Raw genomic sequence first — 14,736 nt, forward strand, 5'->3', positions numbered from 1 at the left:
GAGCAGGTTGTTGTCAGCGCACCATGCAGCCAGGTGCTGTACATCCTCCCAGTAGGCGTTGTCTATGATGAGGCCATCACCACAGTGTCATCTGCAAACTTAATGATGGAGTTGGATCCATGCACAGGCTTACAGTCGTGGGTGTACAGGGAGCAGAGGAATGGGTTCAACGAACAGCCCTGTGGTACGCTAGTGTTGAGTGTGATGGTGTTTGAGCAGGTGTGGGCTGACCTAAATATGCTATGCTGAGGTCTGTTAGTCAGAAAGTTCATAATCCAGTTCCAGAGGGAGGTGTTAATGTCCAGGTCTCCAAGGTTTGTGGTTAGCTTGGAGGGAATGACAGTGTTAAATAAAAAAAAGTAAAAAAAAAAAAAAGTGAAGTAAATGCGAGTATAAAAGTTATTTAGGTCATTAAGGAAGGAGACGTCTGTGACCGTTGGAGTGGAGTTGCTTGGCTTGTAGTCACTGATGACCTGGATGCCTTGCCACATGCGTCGGGGGTCAGAGTTTGAAAAGTGTTCCTTTGCATTTAGCTTGTAGCAGTACTTGGCCTTTTTGATGCCCCTCCTGAGGTTAGTCCTGGATTTGCTGTAGGCCTGAGCATTATCTGACCTGAAGGGAGTGTTGTGGGCTTTCATCAGGAGTCGCACTTCCTTGTTCATCCATGGATTCTGATCATGGTATGTTGTGATCTGTTTCTCTTGTAACGGAAACAGGTCAATTTAGCTCAAAGGGAATCATTTAAGATTTTAAAGGGAATTTGAACAGAATCACTGTTTCACGGCTGGTCACTGAGACGCCCTGCGATTCAGTGAACTAGCCGTTTAACATCAAATCTGCGCTGGATACTAATATCCAAACTATAGTGAAAACACTATCAATTAGCACAGTAACAAGATCGGCAGTTTAAGACATTAACTTGTAAGCACAAAACACAAGATACTTCTCTTTTCAATATGAATAAGGCTTTATTAGATAAATCTAAGACATATAAACTAATCTAACACATAAACGCATGAACTCACACATTCATACAAGTTGCAGGAAGATCGAAAGTTAGGGAAAGAGGAGTTTAAGAGAATGGAAATATGGAATCCCAAGTTTACAGCAATACATTAAATTGCATAGACATGAACAACCATCAATCACTTAATTAGCGCTCGCATTGAGTTCCTCAGTGAGGTTAAAATTATATTAGATACCCCAGTAAAGGTCAGAGTCTGGAGGTAAAGTTACTTGCGTCTCCTGTGAAAAAGGAGTGTCGGTGAAAGGGCTATCCCGAGGTCGTTGATTGGCTGGAAGTTCAGTCGCTGAAGTGACGTCTTGGGAAGCCCGTGGTTGTTGGGCGTTGGCTGAAAGTGCAGAGTCGTGTGCGCTGGTTGAAGTTGATCGGGCATCCGAGGTCAGGCGTCGGAGACTCGACGTTACAAAACTTAACTCAGAACACTAAACTCTCAAACGGAAAAGAAAAGAAGTAAAGTTTGACGAGACAAGGTTGTGTTCCTTCTCATCGTGGCTAAGTAGCAGCAGGCTTGCAGGCCGAAGCACGCTGGAACCGCGCTCAAAGAACAGTGATGACTAAACAGCATGGCTAGAGAAGCTAAAGCTAGGTAGCAAAGCTACAAGCTAAAAGCTAAGGGCAGGCATGACTGATGGCACAAGCAAGGCTAGAACTAAAAGTTGGCATGGCTAATAGCAGCAGCATAGCTAGAGACTAAAAGCAAAGATTTTATGGTGTCCTAGGTATTTAAACTGGCCTGTTGGCCACACCTCAAATGTTGTCTTGACCAATCAGATATTGTCTTGGCTAGGGGGTATCATAAATCATATGTTTATCTTACCAAGCATGTGGTCCGAATTTTCCTGCCTTGAAGGGTCTAATTTTGGACATGATTCCTATTACCAGGTTATGATATATTTGACAAATAAATGATTGTCAGGACAATATCAAGCAAGAAAATTTCGATCACACACATACCAAACACGATTATGAATCATTAAGCTATACCATAGTTATTAAAAAAACCATACACAATAAGTGATTATAACATGATAGTCAAATGTGTGGGTTACACATAAATGAATATGGACAGGGTTCTAAATTAACTTTTTTGATCACCAGCCAATGTGGCTGGTAACTTTCTAAAGTTACCAGCCAATCAGAATTTCCACTAGCCATTTTTTTTTTCCGGTAAAAATAACAAATTATGAGTGCCACTAAATGCATTTGATCATTTTATTAACATTGTTGGCATGAAAAACATCAGTTTGTAAACCGTACTCACGAATTCATAAAATGTTACCTTGGTTTAACAAATTGTGCCCACGAATTTCCAATCCGTGCGCTCAGTTTTTGTAAACCGTACCCTCGGTTTTTGAATCCGTACCCACAAATTCATAATCCATGCGCACACTTTCGCAATACGTTCCCACGGATCTGTAAACCGTACTCACGGATTCATGCAGCAAGCTCCTGTTAACATACAGTTTTATTGACTATTATTATGTGGAATAGGTTTCATAATAATAAAGGAATAATCTTATAATAGCAACTGATTATTGATTATTGTTTATTGTACAATAAACCTGGCATTGTGACTAACTCTGGAGTAAATTTTTCCTGTTTTTTCCTGTTCCTGTTGTAAATTGTTTTGGATAAAAGATTCTTATGCATAACCTGTATAATAATATATAATAATGATAAAAATAAAAATAAAGTTATTTTTATCATTTTAATTTGTAGGCTAAATAAATGATTACAAGAAAATAATTCATGAATTGCTTTATTTTTAAATAAACTTTGACAGTTTTGTAAATGCTTGTCTACAATTCTTTCTTAACATGCATGAAGACTTATTTTTTATTTTATTTTATTATACTAAGCTCCATCCACCCCACCTGCCGGAATTAGATGCATGTTTCACTGTTAATGTTTTTAATAAATAATGAGGCCGAAAATAACATTGCATTCAGTTAGAGAGAAAAGGAATGAAAACATAACCGGCATATTATTTGTTTTGTATTGCTTTTTACCCTTATTTTCTTTTTCTTTTTAGCGTTTTTTTTTTTGGTCATAAAACACAGGCGGCTGTGTCTTATCCTATTGGTGATTAATATAATAATCACTATTAAAATAAACGCTAAAAAGAAGACTATTTGTGAATGCTGATCGTGGACTCATTGGATACTATGAAAAATAATGTTTAATAAACAGAAATGAATCTGCCGGTGGGGGCGGAGCTACAAATGCGTGTCAGTTTACAAATACAAATCCGAGGGAATGGATTGTGAAAGTGTGCGCACGGATTATGAATTTGTGGGTACAATTTGTTAAACCGAGGGAACAGTTTATGAATTTGTGAGTACGGTTTATAAACTGAGGGGACGGATTGCAAAACCGTCGTCACGGATTGATTTTTTTTCTCCTACAGGTGATGTGCGGGGCTCTCCGTAATATCCTCATCCCCTGCCTCGTTCCTCTTTTCGCCCCCAGAAATCTGTCCCAGCCACCGCCACATTTAGTTTAATCTTAATTTTTTTTCTTTAATAGCTAACTCTTTCCTCTTTCAGTCTATGCTCCCTGCTCTGGCTCCATTCATTCTTCTTCCTTGTGTTTTCTGATGGACGCTATTCGTTTCCATGTTTTTTCGTGCTGGTTTCACTGCAAACTGCGTGCAGCCAATGAGCATATGAAACGTCATCACGTAGCATTACAGCACAGTGTTCATGGGAAATGTAGGAAGTGCTGCCAGGGGGATAAATGATCGAGAACAGAACCTCATGTCATGCATCACCAGCCAAACTGGCTAGTAAGTTTTAATTAACACTTTTTAATTTTAATTTAGAACCCTGAATATGGAGTGAAGCGATGGACTGATTCATTTATAAGTCTTTTTGAGTTCATTCTGGTCCATATACATGTTTCTTTGCCATTCTCATGACAAAGAGATGTTCTGTGAAGACAGAGGTTTAAAGCCCCTTCCCCCTTAGGAATTTCAGTTTGGTCTTCTAGGTGGGGGGAAGTCAATGGAAGTGTTTAACTCATATTTGACACCAAATTTCTCTTCTTCGAATTGAAATTGTAAATAATTGTTCTAGTGGTGTTAATGTTGAAAGCTGAAAGTTGGTTGGTTGGTTATCTTCCTTGGGACTTGTGGCACAGAATGTTTTATGACTTCCTGAGGAATTCGGCTCGTGTTCAACACAGCTTTGATAGACTCTTTAATTTGTCTGGTTCGACTCATTTCTGTTACACTCTGTTGTAACACTGTCAGTGGTGGTGTTGATGTAATCCAGTACAGAGGAGGTATAGATATCAATGTCCGTGTGAAAGCAAAAGGCAGGCTGAGAAGCAAATATACTTCAGTCCATGTATTGAAACCTATCCTGAAGTAAAGAGTCTGCTCCAGTTGGCCAAACTTTAGCCCCTTTCACAGTGCCATTCTGGAAAATACATGGGTAATGTGTCCTGGCAATTGTTCCCAGGTCGCTAGAATTTGCCCCTTTTACACTGCCAGTGATTACCCGGAATATGTGCGTGTGTTCACACACAACCCGTAAAGATCCCGTAAAGACACGCTAGGAACGCTAACTTTCACTTAATCTGGTGAACGATCTCAACTTCAGCGCAGAAAGTGAGAAGCTGACTGATCTCTGCTTCATTACAGTTTGCAGATATTTTTTTTGTCGCGAACATTGATCTGCTTTCTAAACACCTGGTAAAAGATTTGCGCGATAACATGCATTATCACTACGAAATACCCTTTACGCCATTGGTTCTGGCTTTTGTGGCTCCTTTTGTTTTTTGTTAACACATTTTCTTTTTCAGTTGTTTGCTTTCACTTAAGACCTAAATGAGGATACTTGCAAAGACGAGCATTTTGACACATACAAGTGTGTGTATTTAACAGTTCAAGGCCTTTAAAATGTCAAAAATAACTACTCCCTCTCTTTATATGAGCACTGTCTTTACATGAACATGCCTCTCTGACAGTGCTCAGAGACTGTCTCTCAGACTGTCTCTCGCTGCCGATTGCTTTTCAATGGCTTAACATCACTTGTTTCTAAAACAAAAAAAAATGTGCAAACATTACATTTTCATGACGCACAACAACATCATGTGAGCTAGTAACCGCCATAGAGACTATAGTGGAAAATCTCTACCAGTTGAAAAATTTCAAAATCAGGTCTACCGTTATATAATCGCCCATCCCTAAATTATTAATGTAATTTTTAAATCAGTTAAACCTTTCACACATACATTTCAAAGCTGAGCTATCGACATGAGTTCTTAAATCTGACAGTTATTTATCATTTTTTTAACTTTATTATTTTAAGCTTGTTACATGACACATCACAGCAGCAATAGCGCTGTATGACTGGTTTTTATTTGATGTTTCCTTTTTATGCAACGTTTTCACAAACTTGTTAACTACATTATATCATATCAGGTATCGAGATTATCAAATACTTGTAAATTAATCTATTTTGTAGTGTAAACACATTAGCTGATGTTAGTTGATCTATAATGGGCTTGGGCACTGCCATGATAGTTTGCTAGTGATAATGAGAAACACTGACCTTTCTAATCACATGCTGATTGTATGTGTCAAAGAGATAATAGATACGGCAAAAAAAAGCAATATGGTCATGTCTATAACCATTACTCCAGTTATTGATCAGTTGCAAGTGAAAACAGCACTCTCAGATCTGACTTCTAGTACCAGCTGTGTGAAGAATAGATAAACGTTCCCCGTTTGCCCAATAACTGCTCAGTGACAGGGCGGAGGTGTGTAGCGTGTGCAGTGCCCTTCTTGGTCTGTTTGACCGCTAGGATACTGAAGGGGAACACTTTAGAGGCATATTGTATCGATTAAGTATGCTCTGAAGTGTTAGCGGGATTGAGCTTGATTTGATGAGGCAGCGTCTGTTGGGCAAACCTTCTTTTTCACAGCTCGCCACATTAACCCTTTTCCGAATTTCTGGGAGAGGTCAGGAGCTTACCTACAATAGGAGCATCACATATCGGCCGTGCAATCTGATTGGTTGCAGCAGGTCATTGAATGTGACAGCTTGTGTTGCTAAGGTTAAATGTCACTCTGTTAGTAAATAATGGGAGAGTTTAATTGGGCCGATGAAGACGATGACTTGGTGCGATTAGGCATCGCTAGTTGGACAAAGGCTTCAGGTGGGTAGATGTTTTGAATGAGTGACAAAGGAGTGCAAAGGTTGTGTGAAACGAGGCAGACGGAGCAGAGGAGGAAGAGGAGGGTGCGGATCAATCTGTGCCGGGCTGCTTTGCTTTCTCTCTACCAGCTGCACCTGCTCATGCGAGCGAAGAGAGAGTCTGCTGGAATCGTGATGCTCATCTCAATGTGCCGCTGGCTGCTGAGCTCCTCAGATCAGAGCGCCGTGTGTTTATAGAACAGAGAGAGAGGGAGAAACAGGAGGAGGGAGTGGGAGAGAGGGATTGTGGCGCTACACAACGGACCTGCCAATATCCCTGTCTCTCCATCTTTAGAGCCGTGGGCATGTGCCTGTGTGGGAGCAGCTGACTGTAAGAACGAGGGATGGGAGAAGAAAGGAATAGGGAAAGGCAGAGGACAGGGTTACAATGGGTGGGATGGGCTCAAAATACCCCCTTACGTCACCCACACATGAGGATCTTTTTTATTATCGGAGGACAAAATCGTGTCAGGATGATACAGTTGAATATGATGTAATAGAAATTCAGCTGGGGGTAAAAAATCTGTTCAAAGCATTATTGCGAATTCGCAATTGATTTGCTGAAAGAACTGATTCCCAAACTTCTTGTGTAAAAGAAAATTGTAAAATTGATTGAAACATTAATCAGATCACCAGTCAGGATCCAAAATGGAACGTCGCCAAACCCACTGAATACACATCAGTGTAGAATTTCCTTTGATAAAATTTTCACAAATTTCACAAATAATTACAAAGAAACGGCAAGTAACATTGAAATTTTCACAAAGAGAAAGCGCTTTACAATCATGTGGGGGGGGGGGGGGTTCTCTCCTCAACAGTGAGCAGCATCCACAGGACAACAGCGGCAGTGCACTCACCATACACCAGCTACAGGTGGAGAGGAGAGAGATTCATAGGGTGGGGATTATCAGGAGAACATGTTTGACGAATGCCAGGGGAGGGCAGTTTTTGGCCAGGACACTCCTTCTTTTTACGAGAAGTGCCATGGGATTTTTAATGACCACAGAGAGTCAGGACCTCAGTTTAATGTCTCATCTGCAGTTTAATGTCTAATCCGCTTTTTGACAGTACAGTTTCCCCGTCACTATACTGGGGGATTAGGACCCACGCAGACCACAGGGTGAGCCCCCCCTACTGGCCACACTAACACCTCTTCCAGCAGCAACCTAGTTTTCCCAGGAGGTCTCCCATCCAGGTACTGACCAGGCTCAAACCTGCTTAACTTCAGTGGAGAAGCAGTCTTGGGTTGCAGGGTGATATGACTGTGGCTATATGCAGCAAGCGAGAAGTAAATTGAGTTGGGCGAGATATAGATTTCAGTTTGCTATTGTCTCATGGGTCTGTGTGCAGTAATCTGTAACTACTTTATTGAATAATGAAATATGCATTGGCACCAGAGTGGTTGGAAAATGTTTTAGTTTAAAAAATAGTTTTAGAACTGAACTTGTATGGAATATCATTCATCGAGTAAACCATGCTCTTTTAAACTACTTGATTCTCACTGTTTGACACTAGTGTATATCAGCTCAATGCAGTAAAATGTGAAAGTAGTTTAAATTCTGATGGTGTATTGCGGTCGTGTATCTCTGTGTAACACCAGCACTGTTTCTGACACTGTTAACTTTAATGTGTAGAGCCCTGGGAGAATAGAAGTGCACATCCTATCCAGATGCTTAGAAAAAGCTATACAATTAATCTTTTCTTTTTCTTTGTCGTCTTCTTCTCCTTAAAATGACAGATATAGCGAACACATACTCTTTTCCAGAATCCTTTTTTTACAGAAGTATTTGTATAGTTGACCCAAACCAACCGGCACAGGGATGAATAACACGATAATGTTTGATTGAAACTTTCCAAGGTAGTTGAAAATCAAAAAGGAAAAAGTAAAAGACTATTCTTGCATTATAGAATGTGTACTCATCCCTGAAGCACTGCACATGACAAAGCAGGCAGAGCATAGTATAAAACTGTAAGTACTACTATTAGTAGGCCTATAATTAGGAATATAACACAAGCAAAATTACTGTAGTGGTGCATCATTCCTGAATGAAATTGTGTTTTTTAAATAAATGGTTAAGTAAGTGATTCAATAACTCATTCACATTACTTGCTTTGTTGCTGAATGAGTTATCTTTGAACAAATTTATTTTGAACATTTAATTATCTTCTTCCTTTCATTGCAAAAACACTTGAGCGAGCTGTGTTCAACCAAGTGCTGGATGAAAGACCATCACCTTGAACTCAACCTTGCCAAGACAGTACTCCTTGTGGATCCATCAAACCCTTAATTTCATCACAATTTCACCATCCAGTTAGGCATCAACCATAAATCCTTCAAAAACAGCCAGAAACCTTGGAGTTGTGATTGATGATTAGATAACTTTCTTAGAACCACATTGCTAAAACTGCCCGGTCCTGCAGATTTGCTGTATTCAACATTAAGAAGATCAGGCCCTTTCTTTCAGAACATGCAACACAACTCCTTGTTCAAGCTCTTGTTCTTTCCAGGCTGGGCTATTGCAATGCTCTCTTCAATGGCAGGTCTTCCAGACAGTTCTGTCAAACCTTTACAATTAGTCCAGCAAGATTAATTTTTAATGAGCCAAAAAGAATGCATGTCACACACCTCTGTTTATGAATTTGCACTGGCTACCAATAGCTGCTTGCTTAAAATTTAAGGCATTGATATTTGGCTACAAAACCACCACTGGCTCTGCCAAGGGCTTCATGTACTCATGATTTTTGAGGGTGCACGTGTGGGGGAGGGATGGAGTCATGCTTGTCATGTGACAGACCGCAACCACGATAGCACTGTATAACTGATATAGGCTTATGTTTTATTTATTTATTTTATTCAAGATATTTCCATGTTAACTATATCAGGAAATATCTTGTTTCTCAAATATAAGTAAATGCGTTTTGCACCTTTATAGATTGTTATTTGATCAATAAATGGTGATGGGCAAAGTAGACTAATAGTGTTATTTATTAACTACATATAAAACCCTGACTTTTTACTTAAGTACCAGATATGGGTGTCATCCCATAAAATACTTTTAATATGACTGACTTTGTATTTAATGTGAATTTAATAACAATATTTTAAGTTAATTATAATACTTCCATTTTACAGAGAGCAAAGAACATGTATATTATCAAAGAACATTTTCATTCAGTCTAGACAGAGTTAAGGCACTCTCAAAAACTCCCATTAAAATCACTGAGGCTGTTTACACTGTGAGATGAATATCTTACATTCGTATGCACATCTGCACTTTGTTGTTTTTGATGAGAGAAATTGCCAGCAGTCAGCGAGCAAGTGAATAAAACACTGCGTTTCAGCGATGACTCATCTGAACGCCTCTGATTGGCCATTGCATTCAAAATCGTGTGTGATTGTTTATAATGCAGCGCTGTACAAACACATCTGTCTCTGGCTCAGCACCAGCCAGTGAACACAGATTTGAATTTAGCAGCTGATGCTGTGCCACATTGAACGTTCTAATCACACTGGTGTGATTTTATCAAATATACAATTTGGCAATTTTTGGCTTTTGGAAGCTGTATTTAAAATCCACCTGGCTCAGAAATCTGAATGGACATGACACTACTGGGCTCTGCACCCCTTTACAAACTTGCCCTCTAGACTCCACTGCCCTCTACCTTATTGTGCCCAAAGATGCACAAAATCACTTTCACAGACTTTAAATTAAATGTTCCCTCCTTGTGGAATTTCCTGCCCAACTCATTCTTAGCCATCTTCAAGAATTGGCTCCAAACACATCTCTTTACATCTCACACATCTTTATTTGACCCTCTAACTCTAGCACTCCCTATTCTAGTTATTTTCTTTACAAAAAACACTAGCTTTCTCTATTCTGTCTGTTTTTATTATATATAATAAATATAGAATAACAAAAAACTTGCACGCTTACTCTCCTGCAGAAAGGGACGGATGAGGAGACACTGGACAATGCTATAACTTTATTTCCATAGATTATGGAAGACAAACACAGGTTGACATATACCAGCAGACAAGGGAGAACCGAACGGGCTAGAACTAAATAGGGCAGATAATGAGGGGCAGACAGGTGAGGAAGATAACTAATAACAAGACACCTGGAACACATCAAACAATCAGGGAGAAGGAACATACACAAAACACGGGACAGAGTCTGACAGCTACATGTTCTGCATTAAGCTGAGACTTGTTATAGCACTTGCATATCAGTGCTCTTTCGTTGATTTTGATTGCATCCATTATCCTCATTTGTAAGCCTGCTAAACGACTAAATGTAAATGTAAACAAATCAGTTTAGTAGCCGAGTCACTCAGTACGTTTACATGGACAAAAATATTCTGACAATAAAAAATATAAGACAATACTCTGATTACGAATCTACCATGTAAACAAAGACTTTTGAATGCCTTAATCTGGCTAAAGTCATACTCGAAGAAAACATAAACCAAATTAAGACATGTGGAATATTCCTATTTTAGTATCATTATCGAAATGCAGTACATGTACATCCCCTTTTGGGTTAGTTAACCCAAAAATTTAGGCCATAAATTACTCACCTTAAAGTCATCCTAGGTGTATATGTCTTTCTTCTTTCAGACTAATCGAGTCGGAGTCATTTTTAAATTGTCTTTGATCTTTCAAGCCATTTAATGCCACTCAGTGGATGTTGTGCTGCATCAGTCCAAGAGAATTTGAATAAAAAGCGCATCCATTAAAAAAAGTGTCTCACATAGCTCCAGGGGCTGAACAAAGCCCTTCTGTAGCGAATCAATGAATTTTTGTAAGATAATAATAATAATCACGTAAAAATCACGATAATAATAATAATCACGTAATAATCACTTTAATCCAGCTTGCGCTCACTGTTGTAAAATGGAAGCAGTAAAATGGAATGACGTTTGTTACCAGGAGTAAATGAAGTAAAGTTTAGCAAAGCAAAACCAGTCTCCTCCTGGTTTATAACGAAATCCTCCAAAATTCTTTATAAATCCTCATTTTGTACTTCTATTTAGTCATCATTGTTTTGTTTTGATCTCTCTGCTGCATTTCTTCCTGCGTCCCTCCTGAGCGGCGCATATGCAAAGCTGACCTGACGTCATTCCCCTAGAACTGCTTCATTTACAACTGTGAGAGCAAGCAAGATTAAAGTAGTTATTACATTTTGAATATTGATATTCATCTTACAAAAACACAAACTATAGACACTTTTTTTCAGTCGATGCGCCTTTTATTAATATTCTCAAAGACTAATGCGCAACACCAACAAAGTGGCATCAAATAGCTTGAAAGGTCAAAGACAATTTTTAAAATAACTCAGACTGGATTCGTCTGACCTAGGATGGCTTCAGGGTGAGTAATTTATGGTTTAATTTTCATTACTGGGTGAACTAATCCTTTAATCACATTATTACCATTGTGTAGGACTTTTTGCCGCATTTTGCAACTGGACACACATATGGCAGTGGGCAGCCGTTTGACGACAAATTAAGGAGCACAGATCCACAACAATGCCATTGTCTGTTTGCATAGCATGGCAAATAATATAATAGCATTTTAATGTTTTGTCAAATTTAAATGAAACACCCATTACCCATAACGAAGACAAACTGTATGTTGATAGATGATAATCTGAACGTGACGTCAGATGGCGTCGTCTGGGGACATAATGACGTGCGCCATTAATCAAACTATGTACTCTAACATGTAAAACGAGAACATGAAAGCATATATTCTTCAAGCAACTACTGTAAACACCTTTTTCATAATAGTAGAATGCTGATGTCTATGTAAGCGTAGCCACTGAAAAGACAAGCCATTAGTTGCCATGCCATAAAAATAATTTAATGAACAATTATTTAGTGACACATTTACCACACAGTGGTCTCAAACTCAATTTCTGGAGGGCCACAGCTTTACAGAGTTTAGCTCCAAATTGCTCCAAATCACACATGCTTGGAAGTTTCTAGTAATCCTGAAGACCTTGATAATCTGGATCAGATGAGTTTGATTAGGGTTGGAACTAAACTGTGCAGAGCTGTGGCCCTCCAGGAACTGAGTTTGAAACCAATGCTTTAACAGCTAAATTATTACTGATCTAAGCAATGGGACCACACAGAAATTGCACCATGATCTAACTGGAATCTGTGTATCTGCATCTGAGGTATGAGGTGCATGAATAAAAAAAAAACACACCTGGGTCTGTGTGGGAGCATCTCTATGCAGTTCTAAAGAAACATTACGTCAACAGGGCAAAGGCACTTTCAAAGCCCAACTGCGTCAAGGTACATATAAAATTGCACTCGGGGCAAGTATGTAGGAAATTTCCAAAGCACTGAACATTCCTAGAAGAAAAGTAAACTATGTGGCAAAAATGTGTAAGAACTGTGAATCTGTTCAGAACTTTTTTCAGCAAATTGTTTGTCAAGGTGTTCAAGTTCTGGTGCCTGGAAGTTTCTACTATGCCTAGTAAGACCTTGATTAGCTTGTTCAGGTGTGTTTAATTAGGGTTGGAGCTAAACTTTATTGGACAGAGCAAAGGCTAGGTGGACAGAGCCTTAGTAAAAGACATCACGAAAATGCTCACAGGAACTATAGAAGTTACAGCCCTGCATAAAAGACTGAAGAACATGTGCTTGGGACAACAAGAACATAAACAATAGCTCTGTGGTCTTGTATATAAGAGCTCAAATCAAATCTTAGGTCAACTTTTCCCAAAGGAATATGAGTGACTGAATAATTTCCATGGTCCAATTATGTCAAATGTGGATGCTTAAAGGAATAGCTTACCCACAACTGAAAATTTGCTGAGAATTAAACACCCTCTGGAAATCTTCATTGGAACAGATTTTTCAAAAATTACTAATACATCACTTCAGCAATAGCTCATTTGCAGTGGATCTCATCTGTCCGAATGAGAGTCCAAATAGCTTATAAAACCATTTCAGTAATCCACATGACTCCAGTGAAGAAAAAAATATTTCTTTAAATATAAATATCACAAATAGCACCACTGCGATGAAGCATGGTAGCTTAATGTTTCAGGAATCATATTCAGGGACAGGAACCTCTATCAGTCTACCTTCATTTATTTGATGGGCTTCTTAACAGACTGTTAGGTTGCACATTATTTCAGTGAAGCACTTCTCGGCTTGGTTTCCCTTCATTTCTTTCCCAGGTAAAATCTTCATTCTCACTTTTCAGATGTATGGACGCTATACACAGGAGTTGGGGGCCTATGCCAAAGAAGAGGCAGCTCGTCTGCGTGAGGATGGAGCGCTGCGGAGGAGCACCAGTGTACGCGGCCAGGCTCCAGAACTGCTGGAGTATGAGAAGGACCCGTGTGCCAAGTGTCAAGGTGGGTGTGTTGCATACATACGTGTGTTCCAACTGTTTGCTGGCTGGTCTGCTGGCGGATGAACGGCAGCAGAGATCGAAAGAGGAAAAGGGTCGCAAAGGGCAGGAGGCAAAAGAGTAAGTGAGAAGATGCTGGGATTGGGGATTAGGTCTGACTGATGCTGGAGATAAGTGGGAAGGATTTGACTCAAGATCTGAGCTTTACTTGGGCTGAGTAAGGCTGATGCATCTACAGTCTTGTGCAGGCCCACATGGAATCAGTTGCAGTAGAACATGGGTCGGCAATAAGTTTGGCATCGGGCCAAAAAAAATGTGCTACTAGATGACGGGCCACAATATGATGAAATGATACTTTAAGAAATTAATTGATAAAAAAATGAAACTTGATTTGCATATGAAAGACTGTTACAGTGTCTTTTGTAACTGGTAGTAAGCTGTTACTCTGTGTTTAATCCTGTAGTAGGACAGTCATTTAAAAAAAGCAACATTTGTGTGGTGGTGTCCAGGTTTTAAACTGGATAAATTAATAAAGCAGAGTAGTGACACGTAACCTGACAAGTAGCTATCCTCATTTACCAACTTGCAATACAGACCGCCTTGGTAATAAATGGGGTAAAAATAACTCGAAAATGAAAGAGGACTTGAATAAGCCCATTAATGTTTTGAGTCATGCTCTTAACGAACTATGTTTTATTTCCTGTTTCCATGTTGTGAATAATAAATGTGTATCATTTTAATTAGCTTGTTACACAATGGAGCCTAACTTATTGTTATAAATTTTTGACTTAGCCTACTTTTACACTCACAAATACAAAGAAGAATAGAAACACAATTATGTGTTCATCCTACCTAGTTTTGTAAATGCAAAGCCGGTGTGTTTTATCTGCAATGAAGTTGTCGCTGTTTGCAAAGAATATAATATTAGACGGCACCACAAATTAAAAACTTTTCAAATGAAAAGATTTAAATTCAAATGCTTTCACACCTGTAGATTGATTGCTTTGTTCCAAAACAGGGATTCAAATTATTCCAGTGTTGCTTTTTATTCTTGGTGCAGTTCACTTTCACATGGCAAAGTTTTTAAACGGACCAAAATTGGTAGTACAAGTCCCGTTCGAGTAAACTGTCCTTTCATT

General features: G+C 39.1%; 1 protein-coding gene across 3 annotated transcripts in view; it reads left to right on the top strand.

Annotated features, from left to right (window-relative positions):
- The window catches only part of clcn2a (chloride channel, voltage-sensitive 2a), a 66,135-nt gene that overhangs the window by 19,330 nt on the left and 32,069 nt on the right, over nt 1–14,736 (top strand). For all 3 annotated transcript variants that reach the window (XM_052549008.1, XM_052549007.1, XM_052549009.1), the window contains exon 2: nt 13,448–13,601. In XM_052549008.1, the coding sequence (XP_052404968.1) occupies nt 13,448–13,601 (154 nt within the window). The remainder of the gene's footprint in view (nt 1–13,447; nt 13,602–14,736) is intronic.

This window comes from Carassius gibelio, chromosome B2, assembly GCF_023724105.1.
Source record: "Carassius gibelio isolate Cgi1373 ecotype wild population from Czech Republic chromosome B2, carGib1.2-hapl.c, whole genome shotgun sequence".
In the NCBI taxonomy this organism is placed as follows: domain Eukaryota; kingdom Metazoa; phylum Chordata; class Actinopteri; order Cypriniformes; family Cyprinidae; genus Carassius; species Carassius gibelio.